Raw genomic sequence first — 20,417 nt, forward strand, 5'->3', positions numbered from 1 at the left:
CAGTTGTAGTCGATTGAACAGATGTCGTTGTAGGAGTTTCTGTCAGAGTAGTTGTTGAAGGTGTAGTAGATACCGTTGACGTTGTAGTCGATTCAACAGAGGTCGTTGTGGGAGTTTCAGTCAAAGTTGTAGTGGAAGGTGATGTAGATACCGTTAAAGTTGTAGTAGATGGAACAGGGGTCGTTGGTGGAGTTTCTGTCACAGTAGTCGTTGACAGTGTTGTAGAACTTGTAGAAGATGGAACAGAGTTCGTTGTTGGGGTTTCTGTCACAGTCGTGCTAGAAGGTGTTGTAGATACCGTTGACGTTGAAGTCGATGAAACAATGGTCGTTGTTGGGGGTTTTGTCACAGTTGTGGTGGAAGGTGGAATAGATACCGTTGAAGTTGTAGTCGGTGGAACAGATGCCGTTGTAGGAGTTTCTGTCACAGTAGTCGTTGAAGGTGTTGTAGATACTGTTGAAGTTGTAGTCGATTCAACAGTGGTCGTTGTAGGAGTTTCTGTCACAGTAGTGGTGGAAGGTCTTGTTGTAGTAGATGGAACAGATGTCGTTGTTGAGGTTTCTGTTACAGTTGTGGTGGAAGGTGTTGTAGATACCGTTGAAGTTGTAGTAGATGGGACAGATATCGTTGTTGGAGTTTCTGTCACAGTAGTCGTTGAAAGTGTTGTAGAACTTGTAGAAGATGGAACAGAGTTCGTTGTTGGGGTTTCTGTCACAGTCGTGCTAGAAGGTGTTGTAGATACCATTGACGTTGAAGTCGATGAAACAATGGTCGTTGTTGGGGTTTGTGTCACAGTTGTGATAGAAGGTGAAATAGATACCGTTGAAGTTGTAGAAGACGGAACAGAGGTCGTTGTTGAGGTTTCTGTCAGAGTAGTGGTTGAAGGTGTTTTAGATACTTCTGAAGTTGTAGTCGATGGAACAGATGTCGTTGTAGGAGTTTCTGTCAGAGTAGTCGTTGAAGGTGTAGTAGATACCGGTGAAGTTGTAGTCGATTCAACAGAGGTCGTGGTGGGAGTTTCAGTCAAAGTTGTGGTGGAAGGTGATGTAGATACCGTTGAAGTTGTAGTCGATGGGACAGAAGTCGTTGTTGGAGTTTCTGTCACAGTAGTCGTTGAAAGTGTTGTAGAACTTGTAGAAGATGGAACAGAGGTCTTTGTTTGGGTTTCTGTCAGAGTAGTGGTGGAGGGTGTTGTAGATACCGTTGAAGTTGTAGTAGATGGAACATATGTCGTTGTAGGAGTTTCTATCACAGTAGTCGTTGAAGGTGTTGTAGATACTGTTGAAGTTGTAGTAGATTCAACAGATGTCGTTGTAGGAGTTTCTGTCACAGTAGTGGTGGAAGGTCTTGTTGATACCGTTGACTTTGAAGTCGATTGAACAGAGGTAGTTGTAGGGGTTTCTGTCACAGTAGTGGTCGAAGGTGTTGTATATACTGTTGAAGTTGTAGTAGATGGAACAGATGTCGTTGTTGACGTTTCTGTTACAGTCGTGGTGGAAGGTGATGTAGATACCGTTAAAGTTGCAGTAGATGGGACAGAGGTCGTTGTTGGAGTTTCCGTCACAGTGGTCGTTGAAAGTGTTGTAGATACCCTTGAACTTGTAGTAGATAGAACAGTAGTCGTGGAAGGTGGTGTAGATACTGTTGAAGTCGTAGTAGAGTGAACACTGCTCGTTGTAGGAGTTTCTGTCACAGTAGTGGTGGAAGGGGATGCGGATACCGTTGAAGTCGTAGTAGATGGCACAGTGGTCGTTGTTGGTGTTTCTGTCACAGAAGTCGTTAAAGTTGTTGTAGATACCGTTGAAGTCGTAGTAGATGGAACACTGCTTGTTGTAGGAGTTTCTGTCACAGTTGTGGTGGAAGGTGTTGTAGATACCGTTGACGTCGTAGTAGGTGTCACAGATGTCGTAGTGGATGTTTGTGTTACAGTAGTGGTAGATGGTGTTGTAGACACTGTTGGAGTTGTAAATGACGTTGATATAGTCGCAGTGGTCGACTCAGGAGGTGGCTCTATTTAAATGAATGAAAAGAAATGTATATTCCTTGTGGTAAAAAGCACAAATAAACACAGACTAGATCTTGTTACAGTTGTGACGGAATATCTCAGTTGCAGCATGTGGTTATATTTAGCAAGATGCAACAAAATATTTGATCCTACGCTACAAGTGGTTTCAGAGGAAAAAAATTGAAAGTTATTATGAAGATGACCAGTTCGAGTCCCAGGGTAATGACTTGAAGAAACTTTATAGAGGACAAATAAAACTGTTACATTGCAAGTATGATAGTCTGGGTATTGTAGTTTTATCAATAGTTTTGCAGTATATATTTATGATTAAGGGTAAACAGTAATTCAAACAATGTTTACCAAATTAAACAACAAGCTGTCACAATGGTACAATATTGTCTGAATATTATAGTAGGAATTATTAAATAATAGCACTTTTAGCTAATGATACTGTAAAGGTTTCACGAACAATGGCATGCAAATTGTTGCAGTATTTTTAAAGGAGTTGAGTCACTTCGTTAATAATAACATCTTTCCGGTGCTTAAAGTTAAATGGAAAAAAACTTCAGTGAGTATTTGATCCTATATTTTTTTGTATGGAAGTTTTGTAAAACTTTCACAGAATAATTAACTGAAAGTGATACAGCGCATATTTTCAAGGTTTTGAGATTGTAGTTTTTTTATTGTTTAAGTTACTGGACCCCTTAAGTTAAATAATACTTGTTAAACAACTCCTATGCGCAACTACTCCTACATTTTGCATGCACTTTTGGCCAAACGTTTACATAATATTTTAATGCAAGTACTTAAGCAGATGAAACAATGCAAGCAAAGTTAAAGGCTGTACGGTGAAAATTGATGGCAAGATCTCCGGACAAATTAGTGTCCACAGACAGAGAAAAAGACGGGCAGACAGACGGGCGACATACGTCTATGGTGATCCCTGAGTATCCTTTTATTTGTATGGAGGGCTTTAACTTACATAACTAAAGCTTGCCGCACGTGTGACGAATACTGGTCTGACGCCGTTTTTGTAACATCTCCATCTTTTCTTAAGTTACTACATATAAAATCTTTATCAGTTGAAAGCTATAATGACCTTCACCCAACTGGCTTCAAATGTTCTGTGTCAATGCACGCTTGGTTTATCAAAAGTTACATCATGGTTTGCAAATATAAATTAAAATTATTGTAAACCAAATAAACAATTGAATCTAAATTAAACAAGTGGGCAAGTGGCCCACGGTCGCTCAACTAAGACTTTAGAGAACCATGGCGGATATTTTTTAAACAAACCGGAACCATTTATGAACTCATCGAATAATAATTAAAACAAATGTTCTGACACAGTTTCATGAAGATTGGACAAGTTATGTGACTTCCAGAGTGTTAACAAGGTTTTACTATAGCCATATAAGAAATCAGTACTCTTCCCCCTGAAGGCCATGTTTTTCAAGCAACCAAAAAATTTTATAACTCGTCCAACATATCATTGGGACAAATCTTCTGACCAAGTTTCATGTAGATGGGAAAATAAATGTGACCTCTAGGGTGTAAACAAGGTCAACGTTGATGGCGAATAATACGGACGACGCACAATTGACAAAAAAGCGACCACAAAATCTCACCATTAGCACGTTGTGCTCGGGTGAGCAAAAACAAATGCTAAATAGCAGGTCAGAGTTACCCTTAGATTGTGAACATATGTGTATAATGACCACACAGACATACAATGATATTGAATTTATTTATGTAGAAGATAAAGGGATATTGAGTTGTTGCACTCAAACTGTTACCTGAATTAAAAGTACAAGGGGAGATATTCTACTTAATGGAAATGCAGTGTTATTAGCTTTGATCAGTAACTCCATATGAAAAATGTGCAGCTGTTTCTGTAAGTACAAAAGGAGGTAGAATTTATCTTAAAGGTTGTTCACATTTATCAATCTTGATCTGTTACTATTATAAAGACACAAAGGACATATTTTAAGTCTTATTTCAATATCTGTTGAGGATATAGTAATGTAGCTTACAACTATTTACCTGATATTGTAAGCACAAACAGCAAAATAATTCGGATTTATCAAAAGCTTGAGTAATTTGCCGTGATTTGCAACCTCACATTATTATACTATAACATTTCGTAAGTTTCCATACAAAATCTGGAATAGTAACAGGTACAACTAGAGCTTTGTTACAGACGTATACCCCACATGCTGCATTAACACAGAATATTGTGCATGCTGTCTTCACAGAACAAGAGAAGCTAATTTATGGCGATTTTTAAGAATTATTTTGCCATTATCATTTATGGCCATTTTGACCTTTGAACTATTGAATTCTTTCACATGCCACGTTGTCCAATGACTGTGAACAAAATTAATGTACAGAGTCATTTTGAAATCTCACAATGAATGAAATATAGTTATGGCCCGGACAAGCTCATTTATGGCCATCTTTTACTTTTGAACTCCAAGTGTGACATTGACCCTGGAGATATCGATGTAATTCTTTCGCATGACACACCTTCCAATGTTTGTGAACAAAAATGCACCGAGTAATTTTGAAATATCACAATGAACGACATAGTTATGGCCCGGACAAGATCAGGTATGGCCATTTTTGACCTTTGAACTCAAACTGTGACCTTGACCTTGGAGATATTGACCTAATTCTTTCGCATGACACACCGTCCAATGATTGTGAACAAATGTACCGAGTAAATTAAAAATCTCACAATGTATGACAATGTTATGGTCCGGACAATATCATTTATAGCCATTTTTGACATTTGAATTCAAAGTGTGACCTTGACGTTGAAGATATCGACGTTATTCTTTCTAATAACACACCGTCCAATAATGGTGAACAAATGTGCAAAATGATTTTAAAATCTCACAATGAACGACATAGTTATAGCACGGACAAGATCATTTATGGCCATTTTTGATCTTTGAACACTTAGTGTGACCTTGACCTTGGAGATATCGACGTAATTATTTCGTATGACACACCGTTTAATGATGGTGAACAAATGTTCCAAATGATTTTAAAGTCTCACAATAAATGATAAAGTTATGGCCCGGACAAGCTCATTTATGGGCAACTCCTAGTGTGACCTTGACCTTGGAGATATCGTCGTTCTTCTTTCGCATGCCACACCGTCCAATGATGGTGAACAAATGTACCAAGCCATTTTAAAATCTAACGATAAATGACATAGTTATGGTGCGGACAAATTTTCGGTTTCAAACGCACTAAGAAACCCCGTGACCTTGTTTTTGACCCGGCATGACCCATATTCAAAGTTGACCTAGACATCATCTAGATACAACTTCTGACCAAGTTTGGTGAAGATCGAATGAAATTTTCGGGACAGACAGACCGACCGACCGACAGACAGACCGACAAAGTGACTCATATATAACCTCCATTCCTAATGGTAATGGGAGTATAATAACTTATTGCACGCAAACCTTAACCTGCATTATTTTTATTTTGTACCAAAAGAGGCAAAATTCTGCTAAATTGCATGTAAGAGTAATAAAATTTGGGTAGTTATCCCTAACATGAGTGAAGTTGTTAAGTAGATAAATGTACTAGAAACAGTGATATGGAGATATTACACGTCTACCGTCAAAAACACTATTATGTTGAGCTGGGATAAGTGATTAATCTTGGAATAAACTGTCTTTCAACCATGCATTATCTGTAGTTTTACCTATTGATTTTATTTATTTGTTTACACAATATTATTACGATCGACGCTTTCATAGAGCATTAAATAGATGCCGAAAATGGGTGCGTAGTATAGCTCCAACTATTTGATCAATATTCAAGCTAAATGAGAACCCTAGAATCTGGCTTGGTTCTCCCAAAGGCATTGTTGTATTACGTCATTAGGTTGGTATTTTTTTATTTTTGAAGGGATTTTTAAACTTGCTTTATTCGTAGAATAGCTTTATTCGTAGAATAGCTACATTAGTTTGCCTTCCCCGTGAACTTCCAGTTTTCTATGTTTCCTAGTATTTTAGCCATTATCGTTATCCTTGAAATTATATAGTTGATATTAAGGCGACTACCAAATATTAACAAAACATAGATTTAAGTCTTAAATATGTGTGTAAGCGAATGATATTGTATTGACAAATCAAAGAAAATACATATAACAAAAATCACATACCTTCTTCCATACATGGGTACACCGAAATATTTTTGACCATAGGACGACGTCTGTCTAGATCAACTGTATATTTTCTAAATTCGAATGTGACGGTAGTTGCATTATACTCTTTTTCCTGGAACGTTTTGGTAGTTTTTGTAACAATCTCAGGGTTGACGATTGTTTCCACCTAAAAAATAATGAGACACCGGTAGGAACGCATGATTGTTCAGATAACTTATCCCATATGCACTTGCACGCATTACAGAAAATAATATGGCATTTAAAGGGGCCTTTTCATGTTTTGGTAAATTGACAAAATTTAAAAAAGTTGGTTCATATTCGCAAGTTTTTGTTTAAGTTATTATTTTTGTGGGGAAAAGGTTATACTGAACATTTACCATTCTCTAAAATAGCCATTACATGCATCTTTTGACAATTTAAAAACCTGAAAATAATAAAGCGCTGCAACACAAAACGATTGAATAATTTGGAGAGTTCTGTTCCTGTCGTTATATTTTGTGAAACTACAAGGATTACCTATATGAAGTATATAACACATCCTTCATTGTATGAGCACGGATGGCCGAGTGGTCTAAATGGGAAGACTTTTACTCCAGAACTCCAGGGGTCAGTGGTTCGAGCCCTATTGAGGGTTACTTTTTATCATTTTTTAATTTGATTCTTGATTTTTTTACTGGAGCTTTTAAGATCCAATGTTTACACTTATCAATTTAAAGCATTAAATGACGAAATTAAATACATGCCAAAATCTTTGAAAAGGCCGCTTTAAAGAAATACGATTTATTTAATGTTTCCGGTCACAGTATCAAAATTCCTATCCCTGTGTAATATATTGTAAACGCCACAACTTTAACAAACCATTAAAGCAATATTTTTAACATATAGACTCATCCGACCATATCTTTTCTTACAACAAACCGCAAGCGTATAGATTAAAGCAAAATAAAAGATATGTAATGCAGTATACAAGTAAGAATTGACACAAAACGAAATAAACTGTTTTGCAGGTAGCATTTACAGCCGATTTTGCGTGGAATGTAAATAAAATGTCCTTCGATAGTATCTTAAGATATCATAAAATCAATTATTTATTCATGAACATCAACGCTTTCCTATGTATGTTTCCAAAAGATTACACCAGAAAACATGTATAACACATAAATGCCACCGAGTAAAATATGATGGTTTAAACGAAAAAAGTATAACCCTACATGACTCCATTATTTCGAGTAATGATACCTTCTGAAAAACGTATAACATAGATCTAAATATATAAAGCAGCAGGAGAGAAATAATTTAAAAGAATGACAGGATTCATTTTCATCAAGTTTGGTCGATTGCCAGAAGAGAGTTGCCAATGCAGCTCTTCATAACATATCAACGTAACATGACGTATGCATAAACACACATGATGTGACTACCTTGAAACTGTCATTGCAAAGCAAGGGGGATTAGAACCTATATATTTAAAGCATGCCAGTGTGTAACCACAGGCTTAATTGCGAAACCTAATAGGATTATTTCTTTACACATACGCGTCTAGTGCTGTGGTTACTATGACCGTGTGAAAGTTTTTTTTGTGTGTGTTTTAAAACAAAAAGCATCTTTTCAAAACATTTAACTGAGTTGTGTTTAATAAACCATTATGTACTTGACTTCTCCTTATACCTCCCTCGATTCTACCAATATATGATTATTTTAATTCCCAATGTACCAAATAAAATATGTAACGTTGTTTAATGAAATGTGCATATTCTTTCTTAGTATTAATGAAGAACGTTTCAAAACAATTGATAAAAATGGCCAGTCATGTTAAACGACATTTATAACCTGCATTAAGTTCTTCCTGGATCAATACCTGATAGCGTATTCCTCGAACACCCTTAACGTGGCCAATTGTTTCATGACATATGAACGTGTACGTAAATACGTACCTCAAATAAGTCGTACCTTAAGTCGCAGTCTTATAAACATCAACACAATAAGATGTTTACTACACCACATTAAAATATCAAACAAAAGTATTTTAGTAAACACAAACCATAAGCAAACTACTAACTCTCCGTATATATATCAAACAGAATCACTACCTAGACAAAAGACATAACTTCACAAGATGCTGGATTTAACATATCGTTGTCCGACGACTAAAACTAAAAAGCGTCAACTTAAATTGCATTTGTATTATAAATAGATTGATTTAATATACAGGTGTACAAGGACACGGATGCCCAAACAGTCCTCTTTAGTCTCAAACCTCTGCCGATTTGAAACACAAGCAAAATTTAGATGTGGAAGTTATTGTGCTGTAAAAGATTAATGTCACTAAAAGCAATACGTTTGAAGTTTAACGGGAAAATTGAAATAAAATGTTGGACTTAATATACAAAATATACCATCTGTCAGGATATTTAAAAAGATCCGAATCAAAATAATGAAATGCGCACGTTCACATTCTTTCTTTTTTTGTAAAGGTTAGTATGCATCTAATACGACCCCAAAACCCGACCGACGGAAAAGGTGATGAGAAATAACTAAACCAAGATCATATGTGGATTTTTCAAACTAGTGCTTAACGCATCAGAGTAATAAGCGTATTATTCTATACAAACAACTTTTTAACATACCAGGCTCTCTGGATTTTCGCCGGCGGATTTTAAAATCTGTATCGTAACCTCTTCAACAAATTGAGATTCAAATTCTATCTTCATGAGCACATACTCCTTCTTTAAATCAAACACGATGGTCTCTAATCCTTCATCTTCAGGATGCAGATAGTACTGAGTGTTGGCGTCATTGCTAGTGGCGTTCAGAATACCTTCATAATTCCCGCTTACTCTTACATCTTTCTCGTAAATAGTGTCATTATTCAATCGAACCAGGTCTTCACAGAACGTGGTTGGAATTGACGTTGTTTTCAACTCCACTGTTGTTGTTTGGATACGATAAAAGCACCCGAAAACAACTAATTTGATAGAAGCTTCACTCTGCTGAGGAAACCTATTGACTATCACCTTAATTGCGATGATTTGTTTCCGAAACTCAACGAAATGCGCGCGCTCGTCAGCTTCGAAATCCTTTAAATATAAATAAATATATATGCAATAGTTAATGTACATCAAATAACAATTAAAACATTAACCTTGTTTACAACAACAAAGGTACTGGTTAAGTTTTTAAAACGTTCAAAGTGATTTGATTTCTGTCATCAGCAAGACATATTTGTTTAGGGCGGTAGTACTTTTGGTGGAACGTTGTGCGCTAAAAAGTAGTCTTCGTATGATTAAGTCCAAAACATGCAATTTTAAAAGCTCAAGTTTAAAATTAACCTTTTAAGAAATGATAACATAGAAACTATCGTTTATTAAAGGGTTAATCTTTAACGTCACTTACTGTAACCTAAATGTTTGCAATCAGATTTAAATGAACGGAATTAAAACAATAAGCGTTGTAATTTATTATTTTATAATAATTCCAAGAAAACGTACCTTTTTATGGTCAACGACCAGCTCTTTCCATGAATTTCGGTCATGTTCAGTTAAATAAAACACGTTAAATGAAATCACGCCTTCGTGCACCGGGAGCTGGATGTAGTCAATTTCGTCTTCAGGGTTAAGCGAGACTTCTACGGTTAATACAGCATCAGTAAATGTCACCGAACCAAGTTCGGAAACACGCAGATTGTCCCTGATTTCATTGAGGTGATCATGATCTGGGAAACGGACCCTCTCGGACGGAATGTAGTCATACTTCGACATCGCATCAACATCAGAACAAACTGGAACACAAAACAATACAATGTTTTGTACTTCTATTGCAAAACCGTTCTGTTTTCAACCAGTTGATTAGCTTAACGATTGCATCAATAACAATAGTCTTATTTATCAATAATATCTAAATTTAAACTTCAATACATCTTTAGCGACTATTTTAAAACACCTGAAGCAACACATTTGTTTTTGGAGCACACGATTGAATCGTCAGTAATGTCTCTCTATTTCTCTTCTCACTTGAATCCATCTGCGATATCCTTTTAATATTGTCCTTGTGTGCACCAATGTCAATAAGGTCGTGTTGTTTTTCTTTCCTCTTCTGCTATCCAACTAATTTCGAGTCTTGCATTGGATCTTTAATCATTCACCGGACTCAGTTTTCCAATGCAGGGAATGTAGTAAAGGCGCCAATTATCCTCGTAGTTACCACAGATATAGCTTTGTTATGACACAATATCTATGACAACAACGATGATACTTGAACCAAACGTTACCTTTTTCCTAGGGACGCCCGGATATTTCCACAAAACATAAGACGGCCTCGTTTACATAAAACTGAGAACGTTATAGAAAGTTCGCCGCATTTCATCGAATTGAAAAATTCTGTGCATGTAAGCTTTTTTGGAAGAATGACAGAGTTACAATTTAAGGGTCGCAGGTTCAATTCCATGACTTGGTGATTGGTAATGAAATTATTTCTAAGGTAATTTGAACTCAGCGACTGACTCCAAGATTTACTTGTATACACATGCGTAATTAGCTCTGGTACATCAGCTACTTCAGGTATTAATGGGCAATTATTTCAAATGATAATACCGATGAATACTGTTGAATAATGTTCACCATTAAAAGAAAACAAAAATCAATGTGAACGTTTGATCATAACCATATGGAAACGTAGACAAAAGCGATTGAATTTCAGATATATTACTCTTTAAAAAATAAGTTAATAGTTTTGGTTCGACTTCAGCGGTTCACATAATACATTTAAATTATAAATAGGTAATTTGAAAAGCTATAGTCACCTGGCGTTGATGTTAATATTGTGGTTGATAAGGTTGATTCTTCGGTGGTAGATACAGTATTTGGTGTTTCTGTCACAGAAGTTGTGGCAGTTGTTTCGGTTGTCTTTGGATTTGTTATAGATGTCAGAGTGGTCGTTTTTGATGATGTCTCAGTCAGAGTGTTGGTGGAAGGATTCGTAGATTCTGTTGGAGTTGTAGTTTGCATTGATACAGTTGGGGTAGTTGGCTTTGATGTTGTTATTGTGGTTGATTCCTCTTCGGTGGTAAATTTAGGGTGGGGCGTAGTAGTAGTCAAATTGGATCTTGGGACTGTGATTGTTACTTTTTGCAATGTGCCGTCGTTCTTAGATACTTTTTCAGTGGTGAACGGTGTTGTAAATACGGTAGGAGTTTTATTTGTCGTAAATACAACATAGGTCGTTGTAGGAGTTTCTGTCTGAGTAGTAATTGAAGCTGTTGTAGACGCCGTTAAAGTTGTAGACAATGAAACAGAGGTCGATGTTGGGTTTTCTGTTAGAGAAGTGGTTGACGGGGTTGTAGATACCGTTGAAAATGTAGTCGATGAAACAGCGGTCGTTGTAGGGGTTTCTGTCACAGTAGTGGTGGAAGGTGTTGTAGATACCGTTAAAGTTGTAGTAGATGGAACAGATGTCGTTGTTGAGGTTTCTGTTACAGTCTTGGTGGAAGGTGATGTAGATACCGTTGACGTTGTAGAAGATGGCACAGAGGTCGTTGTTGGAGTTTCTGTCAGAGTAGTCGTTGAAAGTGTTGTAGATACCGTTGAACTTGTAGTAGATGGAACAGAGGTCGTTGTTGGGGTTTCTGTCTCAGTCGTGCTGGAAGGTGATGTAGATACCGTTAAAGTTGTAGTCGATGGAACAGATATCGTTGTAGGAGTTTCTGTCAGAGTAGTTGCTGAAGGCGTTGCAGATACCGTTGAAGTTGTAGTCATTTCAACAGACGTCGTTGTAGGAGTTTCAGTCACAGTAGTTGTGGAAGGTCTTGAAGATATCGTTGAAGTTATAGTCGATTCAACAGGTGTTGTAGATACCGTTGAAGTTGTAGTAGATGGAACAGATGTCGTTGTTGAGGTTTTTGTTACAGTCGTGGTGGAAGGTGATGTAGATACCGTTGAAGTTGTAGTAGATGGCACAGAGGTCGTTGTTGGGGTTTCTGTCACGGTAGTCGTTGAAAGTGTTGTAGATAGCGTTGAACCTGTAGTAGAAGGAACAGAGGTCGTTGTTGGGGTTTCTGTCAGAGTAGTGGAGGAAAGTGTTGTAAATACCGTTGACGTTGTAGTCGATGGAACAGAGGTCGTTGTAGGAGTTTCTGTCAGAGTAGTCGTTGAAGGTGTTGTAGATACTGTTGCAGTTGTAGTCGATTCAACAAAGGTTGTTGTAGGAGTTTCTGTCACAGTAGTGGTGGAAGGTGTTGAAGATACCGTTGAAGTTGTAGTAGATGGAACAGATGTCGTTGTTGAGGTTTCTGTTTCAGTAGTGGTGGAAGGTGATGTAGATACCGTTGATGTTGTAGTAGATGGCACAGAGGTCGTTGTTGGAGTTTCTGTCACAGAAGTCGTTGAAATTGTTGTAGATACCGTTGAACTTGTAGTAGATGGAACAGAGGTCGTTGTTGGGGTTTCTGTCACAGTCGTGCTGGAAGGTGTTGTAGATACCGTTGAAGTTGTGGTCGATGAAACAGAGGTCGTTGTTGGAGTTTCTGTCACAGTAGTGGTGGAAGGTGTTGTAGATACTGTTGCAGTTGTAGTCGGTTCAACAAACGTTGTTGTAGGAGTTTCTGTCACAGTAGTGGTGGAAGGTGTTGAGGATACCGTTGAAGTTGTAGTAGATGGAACAGATGTCGTTGTTGAGGTTTCTGTTACAGTCGTGGTGGAAGGTGATGTAGATACCGTTGAAGTTGTAGTAGATGGCACAGAGGTCGTTGTTGGAGTTTCTGTCACAGAAGTCGTTGAAAGTGTTGTAGATACCGTTGCACTTGTAGTAGATGGAACAGAGGTAGTTGTTGGGGTTTCTGTCACAGTCGTGCTGGAAGATGATGTAGATACCGTTGAAGTTGTAGTCGATGGAACAGATATCGTTGTAGGAGTTTCTGTCAGAGTAGTTGCTGAAGGTGTTGCAGATACCGTTGAAGTTGTAGTCGATACAACAGACGTCGTTGTAGGAGTTTCTGTCACAGTAGTTGTGGAAGGTCTTGATGATATCGTTGAAGTTATAGTCGATTCAACAGGTGTTGTAGATACCGTTGAAGTTGTAGTAGATGGAACAGATGTCGTTGTTGAGGTTTCTGTTACAGTCGTGGTGGAAGGTGATGTAGATACCGTTGAAGTTGTAGTAGATGGCACAGAGGTCGTTGTTGGGGTTTCTGTCACGGTAGTCGTTGAAAGTGTTGTAGATAGCGTTGAACCTGTAGTAGAAGGAACAGTGGTCGTTGTTGGGGTTTCTGTCAGAGTAGTGGTGGAAAGTGTTGTAGATACCGTTGACGTTGTAGTCGATGGAACAGATGTTGTTGTAGTAGTTTCTGTCAGAGTAGTCGTTGAAGGTGTTGTAGATACTGTTGCAGTTGTAGTCGATTCAACAAAGGTTGTTGTAGGAGTTTCTGTCACAGTAGTGGTGGAAGGTGTTGAAGATACCGTTGAAGTTGTAGTAGATGGAACAGATGTCGTTGTTAAGGTTTCTGTTACAGTCGTGGTGGAAGGTGATGTAGATACCGTTGAAGTTGTAGTAGATGGCACAGAGGTCGTTGTTGGAGTTTCTGTCACAGAAGTCGTTGAAATTGTTGTAGATACCGTTGAACTTGTAGTAGATGGAACAGAGGTCGTTGTTGGGGTTTCTGTGGGAGTAGTGCTGGAAGGTGTTGTAGATACCGTTGAAGTTGTGGTCGATGAAACAGAGGTCGTTGTTGGAGTTTCTGTCAGAGTAGTGGTGGAAGGTGTTGTAGATAACGTTGAAGTTGTAGTTGATTCAACAAAGGTTGTTGTAGGAGTTTCTGTCACAGTAGTGGTGGAAGGTGTTGAAGATACCGTTGAAGTTGTAGTAGATGGAACAGATGCCGTTGTTGAGGTTTCTGTTACAGTCGTAGTGGAAGGTGATGTAGATACCGTTGAAGTTGTAGTAGATGGCACAGAGGTCGTTGTTGGAGTTTCTGTCACAGAAGTCGTTGAAAGTGTTGTAGATACCGTTGCACTTGTAGTAGATGGAACAGAGGTCGTTGGTGGGGTTTCTGTCACAGTCGTGCTGGAAGATGATGTAGATACCGTTGAAGTTGTAGTCGATGGAACAGATATCGTTGTAGGAGTTTCTGTCAGAGTAGTTGCTGAAGGTGTTGCAGATACCGTTGAAGTTGTAGTCGATTCAACAGACGTCGTTGTAGGAGTTTCTGTCACAGTAGTTGTGGAAGGTCTTGTAGATACCGTTGAAGTTATAGTCGATTCAACAGGTGTTGTAGATACCGTTGAAGTTGTAGTAGATGGAACAGATGTCGTTGTTGAGGTTTCTGTTACAGTCGTGGTGGAAGGTGATGTAGATACCGTTGAAGTTGTAGTAGATGGCATAGAGGTCGTTGTTGGAGTTTCTGTCACGGTAATCGTTGAAAGTGTTGTAGATAGCGTTGAACCTGTAGTAGAAGGAACAAAGGTCGTTATTGGGGTTTCTGTCAGAGTAGTAATGAAAAGTGTTGTAAATACCGTTGACGTTGTAGTCGATGGAACAGATGTCGTTGTAGGAGTTTCTGTTAGAGTAGTCGTTGAAGGTGTTGTAGATACTGTTGCAGTTGTAGTCGATTCAACAAAGGTTGTTGTAGGAGTTTCTGTCACAGTAGTGGTGGAAGGTGTTGATGATACCGTTGAAGTTGTAGTAGATGGAACAGATGTCGTTGTCGAGGTTTCTGTTACAGTCGTGGTGGAAGGTGATGTAGATACCGTTGAAGTTGTAGTAGATGGCACAGAGGTCGTTGTTGGAGTTTCTGTCACAGAAGTCGTTGAAATTGTTGTAGATACCGTTGAACTTGTAGAAGATGGAACAGAGGTCGTTGTTGGGGTTTCTGTCACAGTCGTGCTGGAAGGTGTTGTAGATACCGTTGAAGTTGTGGTCGATGAAACAGACGTCGTTGTTGGAGTTTCTGTCACAGTAGTGGTGGAAGGTGTTGTAGATACTGTTGCAGTTGTTGTCGATTCAACAAAGGTTGTTGTAGGAGTTTCTGTCACAGTAGTGGGTGGAAGGTGTTGAAGATACCGTTGAAGTTGTAGTAGATGGAACAGATGTCGTTGTTGAGGTTTCTGTTACAGTCGTGGTGGAAGGTGATGTAGATACCGTTGAAGTTGTAGTAGATGGCACAGAGGTCGTTGTTGGAGTTTCTGTCACAGAAGTCGTTGAAAGTGTTGTAGATACCGTTGCACTTGTAGTAGATGGAACAGAGGTCGTTGTTGGGGTTTCTGTCACAGTCGTGCTGGAAGATGATGTAGATACCGTTGAAGTTGTAGTCGATGGAACAGATATCGTTGTAGGAGTTTCTGTCAGAGTAGTTGCTGAAGGTGTTGCAGATACCGTTGAAGTTGTAGTCGATTCAACAGACGTCGTTGGAGGAGTTTCTGTCACAGTAGTTGTGGAAGGTCTTGAAGATATCGTTGAAGTTATAGTCGATTCAACAGGTGTTGTAGATACCGTTGAAGTTGTAGTAGATGGAACAGATGTCGTTGTTGAGGTTTTTGTTACAGTCGTGGTGGAAGGTGATGTAGATACCGTTGAAGTTGTAGTAGATGGCACAGAGGTCGTTGTTGGGGTTTCTGTCACGGTAGTCGTTGAAAGTGTTGTAGATAGCGTTGAACCTGTAGTAGAAGGAACAGATGTCGTTGTTGGGGTTTCTGTCACAGTAGTGGTGGAAGGTGTTGTAGATACCGTTGACGTTGTAGTCGATTGAACAGATGTCGTTGTTGAGGTTTCTGTCACAGTAGTCGTTGAAGGTGTTGTAGATACTGTTGAAGTTGTAGTCGATTCAACAGAGGTCGTTGTAGGAGTTTCTGTCACAGTAGTCGTTGAAGGTGTTGAAGATACCGTTGAAGTTGTAGTAGATGGAACAGATGTCGTTGTTGAGGTTTCTGTTACAGTCGTGCTGGAAGGTGATGTAGATACCGTTGAAGTTGTAGTAGATGAAACAGAGGTCGTTGTTGGAGTTTCTGTCACAGTAGTGGTTGAAGGTGTTGTAGATAACGTTGAAGTTGTAGTCGATTCAACAAAGGTCGTTGTTGGAGTTTCTGTCACAGTAGTGGTGGAAGGTGTTGTAGATACCGTTGAAGTTGTAGTAGATGGAACAGAGGTCGTTGTTGGAGTTTCTGTCACAGTAGTTGTGGAAGGTGTTGTAGATACCGTTGAAGTTGTAGTCGATTCAACAGGTGTTGTAGATACCGTTGAAGTTGTAGTAGTGGAACAGATGTCGTTGTTGAGGTTTCTGTTACAGTCGTAGTGGAAGGTGATGTAGATACCGTTGAAGTTGTAGTAGATGGCACAGAGGTCGTTGTTGGGGTTTCTGTCACAGTAGTCGTTGAAAGTGTTGTAGATACCGTTGAACTTGTAGTAGAAGGAACAGAGGTCGTTGTTGGGGTTTCTGTCAGAGAAGTGGTGGAAGTGTTGTAGATACCGTTGAAGTTGTAGTCGATGGAACAGATGTCGTTGTAGGAGTTTCTGTCAGAGTAGTTGTGAAGGTGTTGTAGATACCGTTGAAGTTGTAGTCGATGGAACAGATGTCGTTGTTGAGGTTTCTGTTACAATCGTGGTGGAAGGTGATGTAGATTCCGTTGAAGTTGTAGTAGATGGCACAGAGGTCGTTGTTGGGGTTTCTGTCACAGTAGTTGTTGAAGGTGAAGTAGATTCCGTTGAACTTGTAGTCGATGGAACAGAGGTCGTTGTTGGGGTTTCTGTCACGGTAGTGGTGGAAAGTGTTGTAGATCCTGTTGAGTATTGTAGTAAACGAGGTAGTTGTTGGTTCCTGTCTGTGAAAATGATTTTAATATTACGTTGTATATATGATATATATATATATATATATATATATATATATATATATATATATATATATATATATATATATATATATATATATATTATATATTAAACAAAAAGAAAGATGGTTAATTAGCAAAACATTCTATATGACTAGCACAGTTAACAAAGTTAATGACATTCAATTTTATTTCATAAAAGTAGTTTGAGGTTAGGACTTGGATACTGGTTAATTATACTTTCGTTTTATTAACTAAAGTGAGTTAATATTAAACGGAGGAATAAACCAAGAAAAGAAGATAAAATTACTTTGTGAAATACAAGGCCAGAGGTATTTTATCCACGTAACGTACGTAACGCTACGTAAAACACACATTTGCTGAACTGAACTAAAACATTAAATTAATAGCATTATATGTGTGTGTCGTAGATGTATTGTGAGTTAGAAAAGAACGATGTGGAATATGAGTCATGCTTGCCTAAAAATGAGGGTTTTAATAATTAACTTCTGAACATGAGCAACTTTTAGCAAAGTATCATGATAACAATTTAAAGGGTATGGGGGGGGCGGGGGGTAATGAGAAGACATAAAACTATAGACACATAAATGACTGAAAACTTCAAGAGTGACCTTAACCTTTATCTTGCGTTTACAACCTATTGCCCTTGCATATTGGCTCAATTACAACAGAATTTGAACCTCGTTTGATAATACATTTTCAGAAAACAAAGAATATATATATTGTACATGAAATGGAGGCTTCTATATTAAATTAAAAACGATGACTTTCAGCCTTTGTGACTGGCTTCTGCATCTTCCGCAATTATTATGACTTACAAAATAGCAAAGTTTAATGGAAAATCCTTCAAATTGTATGGGAGATACGGAGCAGAGCCAATGCATAACTTTCTGACATTCAAGTGTGAAATTCATTTTGAGCCTTGATCCATCATAATTGACTCGTGACTTTTGAATATCTTCTCATTAATCTAGATGTTTTAGCCAAGTTTGGTTAAAATCCTTCAAAAAGTTAAATAGATATGGTAGGTACATGAACATGAAGGTTCATATTTTCCCATTAAGTGTGACCTTAAACCTGCGCGCAATTGACTGACTATAAACCTTCACGCCATTGACTGACCGTAAACCTGCGCACCGTAGATTGACCATAAACCTTTGCGCCATTGACTGACCATAAACCTAAGAGCCATTGACTGACTTTAAACATGCGCACCCTTAACAGACCATAAACCTAAGTGCCATTGACTGACCATAAACCTAAGCGCCATTAACTGACCTTAAATCTGAGCGCCTTTTAGTTACCTTAAACCTGCGCGCCGTTGACTGACCATAAACCTGCGCATCATTAACAGACCTTAAACCTGAGCGCCCTAGACTGAGTCATGCTTTCGGTACGTCAAATCAATGACAAATATTTAAGCCAAGCTTCATGAAAATCCATCAAGAGTATGTGATATGGCGATGACTTCAACAATAAGACATAACCTTCATACCTTTAAGTGTGATCCGGAAAAACTCATACTTCTTGCTGAGCGCCTCAACGGCCATAAAATTTAAGTAAAATATCACGAAAATGCTAATTTGAGTATAGTGTGAGGCAAATATGATGACACAACATCAAAATGGTACAAACAAATTGACATACTATTGGACAGAGAGAAGATTAATATTCCCATAAAAAATGGTTTCATCCTTCAGAGCAGGGGATTTCAAACTTTTGCGTTTACTAAATGAATAAGTGACATATTTTGTTTTCGATTTCTATCAGGTATCACAAATATGCATTCAAAGTGTGTGCATGTCTCATGTCACTAAATCTAAAACAAAAGAAAAATCAATCAGCAAACAAACCAAAAAACCTTTCATTGATTAAACTAAAATACGTATAATTTTTGAAATATAAGAACATTAACACTGACTTACGTTCCTTTAAGCAGACATGGACCGTGATATTTCGTACGTAAGGAAGCGCATTTTCGCCGCTGGAATACTTAGTGAATGTAAGAGTGACTTTAGTTGTCATGTTGACATAGCTGTGGAAGAATCTCTCTGTTCGTGTCAGTACATCTGAATTCTGTATTTGCTCCAACTAGTAAAATACCCACAACATTTTGATGTTATCTAAGTGAAAATGAACTTGTTAAAACCCGGGAAAATAAACATGAACATTCCCGCAAAACATGGTTTTGGACATTTTGAAAATTTGCTTAAAACCATGTAAAATACAAAATGAAAACGTATTTAAAAGGTGTTTAAATTTGTCTTAAGCTGTTCAACCAAGATTTGTGTTTTATATCAAGATTATTCAATTAATGGGAAAGCTTTTAACAACATGGTCGATGTTAACATTTATTTTGTTCCTAAACCTCCCAGTTGCGGTTTCATCAAATTATTTTGATACATTCACGTATATATGAATAATCCGGCACATATGATGCGTATAAACATACAACATTAATCAACGTACACTCCATTTTTCATGAAATTAAAACTGCATGAACTCGTTCAAAGCATGTACAATATATATGAATCATACAGAAATTAATTAACTGTATTGCAATGCATGAAAATCTTAGTAAAGCTATTTACACGAGCTTGAAATTACTTAAACGCATACTTAAATTGCTGTTTGTAAAAGCATATTACTTACAAATACAACAGGGACGTCGTCAGCCCTTTCAATCGTTATCAGGACTTCTTCTACGAACTGAGTCTCAAATTCGACCTTCATAAGTTTATATCCATTTTCACTTCGCATATCGAAAGTTATGGCTTCGGGACTCGATGCAGATGTATCGAGATCATAGTGCATGATGCTATCACCGGTTATAGCTTTGCGAATGGTATCCATATGCTGCCCAGTGACAAGAACGCCGAATCTGTCGATTGTTTCGTTGTTTAGCCTCACCCATTCGTCCATTCCGCAATATGGTTGTGTTGTAATGGGAGTAAACGTCGGGGTCGTGAAAACCGTCCTTGTGGCTGAAAAACGATACGTAAGCATCAAAGCAAGCTCCATAATGATCACCCAACAAAGAAGACATGTTTTCTATTTATGCATCGCTGTTCTCATGCGTTATTTTCGTTCATAAAATAAGTGAAGTAAACAATAATACTAACATGTACACATAGTGTACGTGTCCGGTTGTTAAATTATGGAAAACAAGTAAACGAACGCAAATGATTTTAAGATACCATATAGTAACAAAGATGTCAAGAAAATTATTGTTGTGGCCATTCACAATTGAAACTGCAGATTACACATCCCGTATGAACATCAATATATATGTATAGATAGATGTAATCTACGTTAGCTAACAAATACAACGATTAATGGTTAAAATCATTAAATCTAATCCTCAGAGCACCTTCACTAAACATACAAAAAGGCT

General features: G+C 37.9%; 1 protein-coding gene and 1 long non-coding RNA gene across 2 annotated transcripts in view; one reads left to right on the plus strand and one right to left on the minus strand.

The window, feature by feature from the left end:
- LOC127854573 (mucin-2-like) overlaps nucleotides 1-18,409 on the minus strand; it is a 39,070-nt gene extending 20,661 nt beyond the window's left edge. The window contains exons 1-12 of the mRNA XM_052389636.1: nucleotides 18,387-18,409; nucleotides 16,642-16,951; nucleotides 16,216-16,571; nucleotides 15,669-15,979; nucleotides 15,396-15,532; nucleotides 14,889-15,283; nucleotides 14,407-14,498; nucleotides 10,990-11,988; nucleotides 9,680-9,969; nucleotides 8,819-9,268; nucleotides 6,189-6,357; nucleotides 849-2,010 (exon numbers count right to left, since the gene is read on the minus strand). Of these exons, the coding sequence (XP_052245596.1) occupies nucleotides 849-2,010; nucleotides 6,189-6,357; nucleotides 8,819-9,268; nucleotides 9,680-9,969; nucleotides 10,990-11,988; nucleotides 14,407-14,498; nucleotides 14,889-15,283; nucleotides 15,396-15,532; nucleotides 15,669-15,979; nucleotides 16,216-16,571; nucleotides 16,642-16,951; nucleotides 18,387-18,409 (4,694 nt within the window). The remainder of the gene's footprint in view (nucleotides 1-848; nucleotides 2,011-6,188; nucleotides 6,358-8,818; nucleotides 9,269-9,679; nucleotides 9,970-10,989; nucleotides 11,989-14,406; nucleotides 14,499-14,888; nucleotides 15,284-15,395; nucleotides 15,533-15,668; nucleotides 15,980-16,215; nucleotides 16,572-16,641; nucleotides 16,952-18,386) is intronic.
- On the plus strand, nucleotides 12,097-14,229 carry LOC127855343 (uncharacterized). The gene is made up of 4 exons (XR_008037495.1): nucleotides 12,097-12,146; nucleotides 12,537-12,729; nucleotides 13,549-13,667; nucleotides 14,136-14,229. It is a non-coding gene; the product is annotated as an uncharacterized LOC127855343 (long non-coding RNA).
- Nucleotides 18,410-20,417: the final 2,008 nt, after the last annotated feature.

This window comes from Dreissena polymorpha, chromosome 13 (genome assembly GCF_020536995.1).
Source record: "Dreissena polymorpha isolate Duluth1 chromosome 13, UMN_Dpol_1.0, whole genome shotgun sequence".
NCBI lineage: Eukaryota > Metazoa > Mollusca > Bivalvia > Myida > Dreissenidae > Dreissena > Dreissena polymorpha.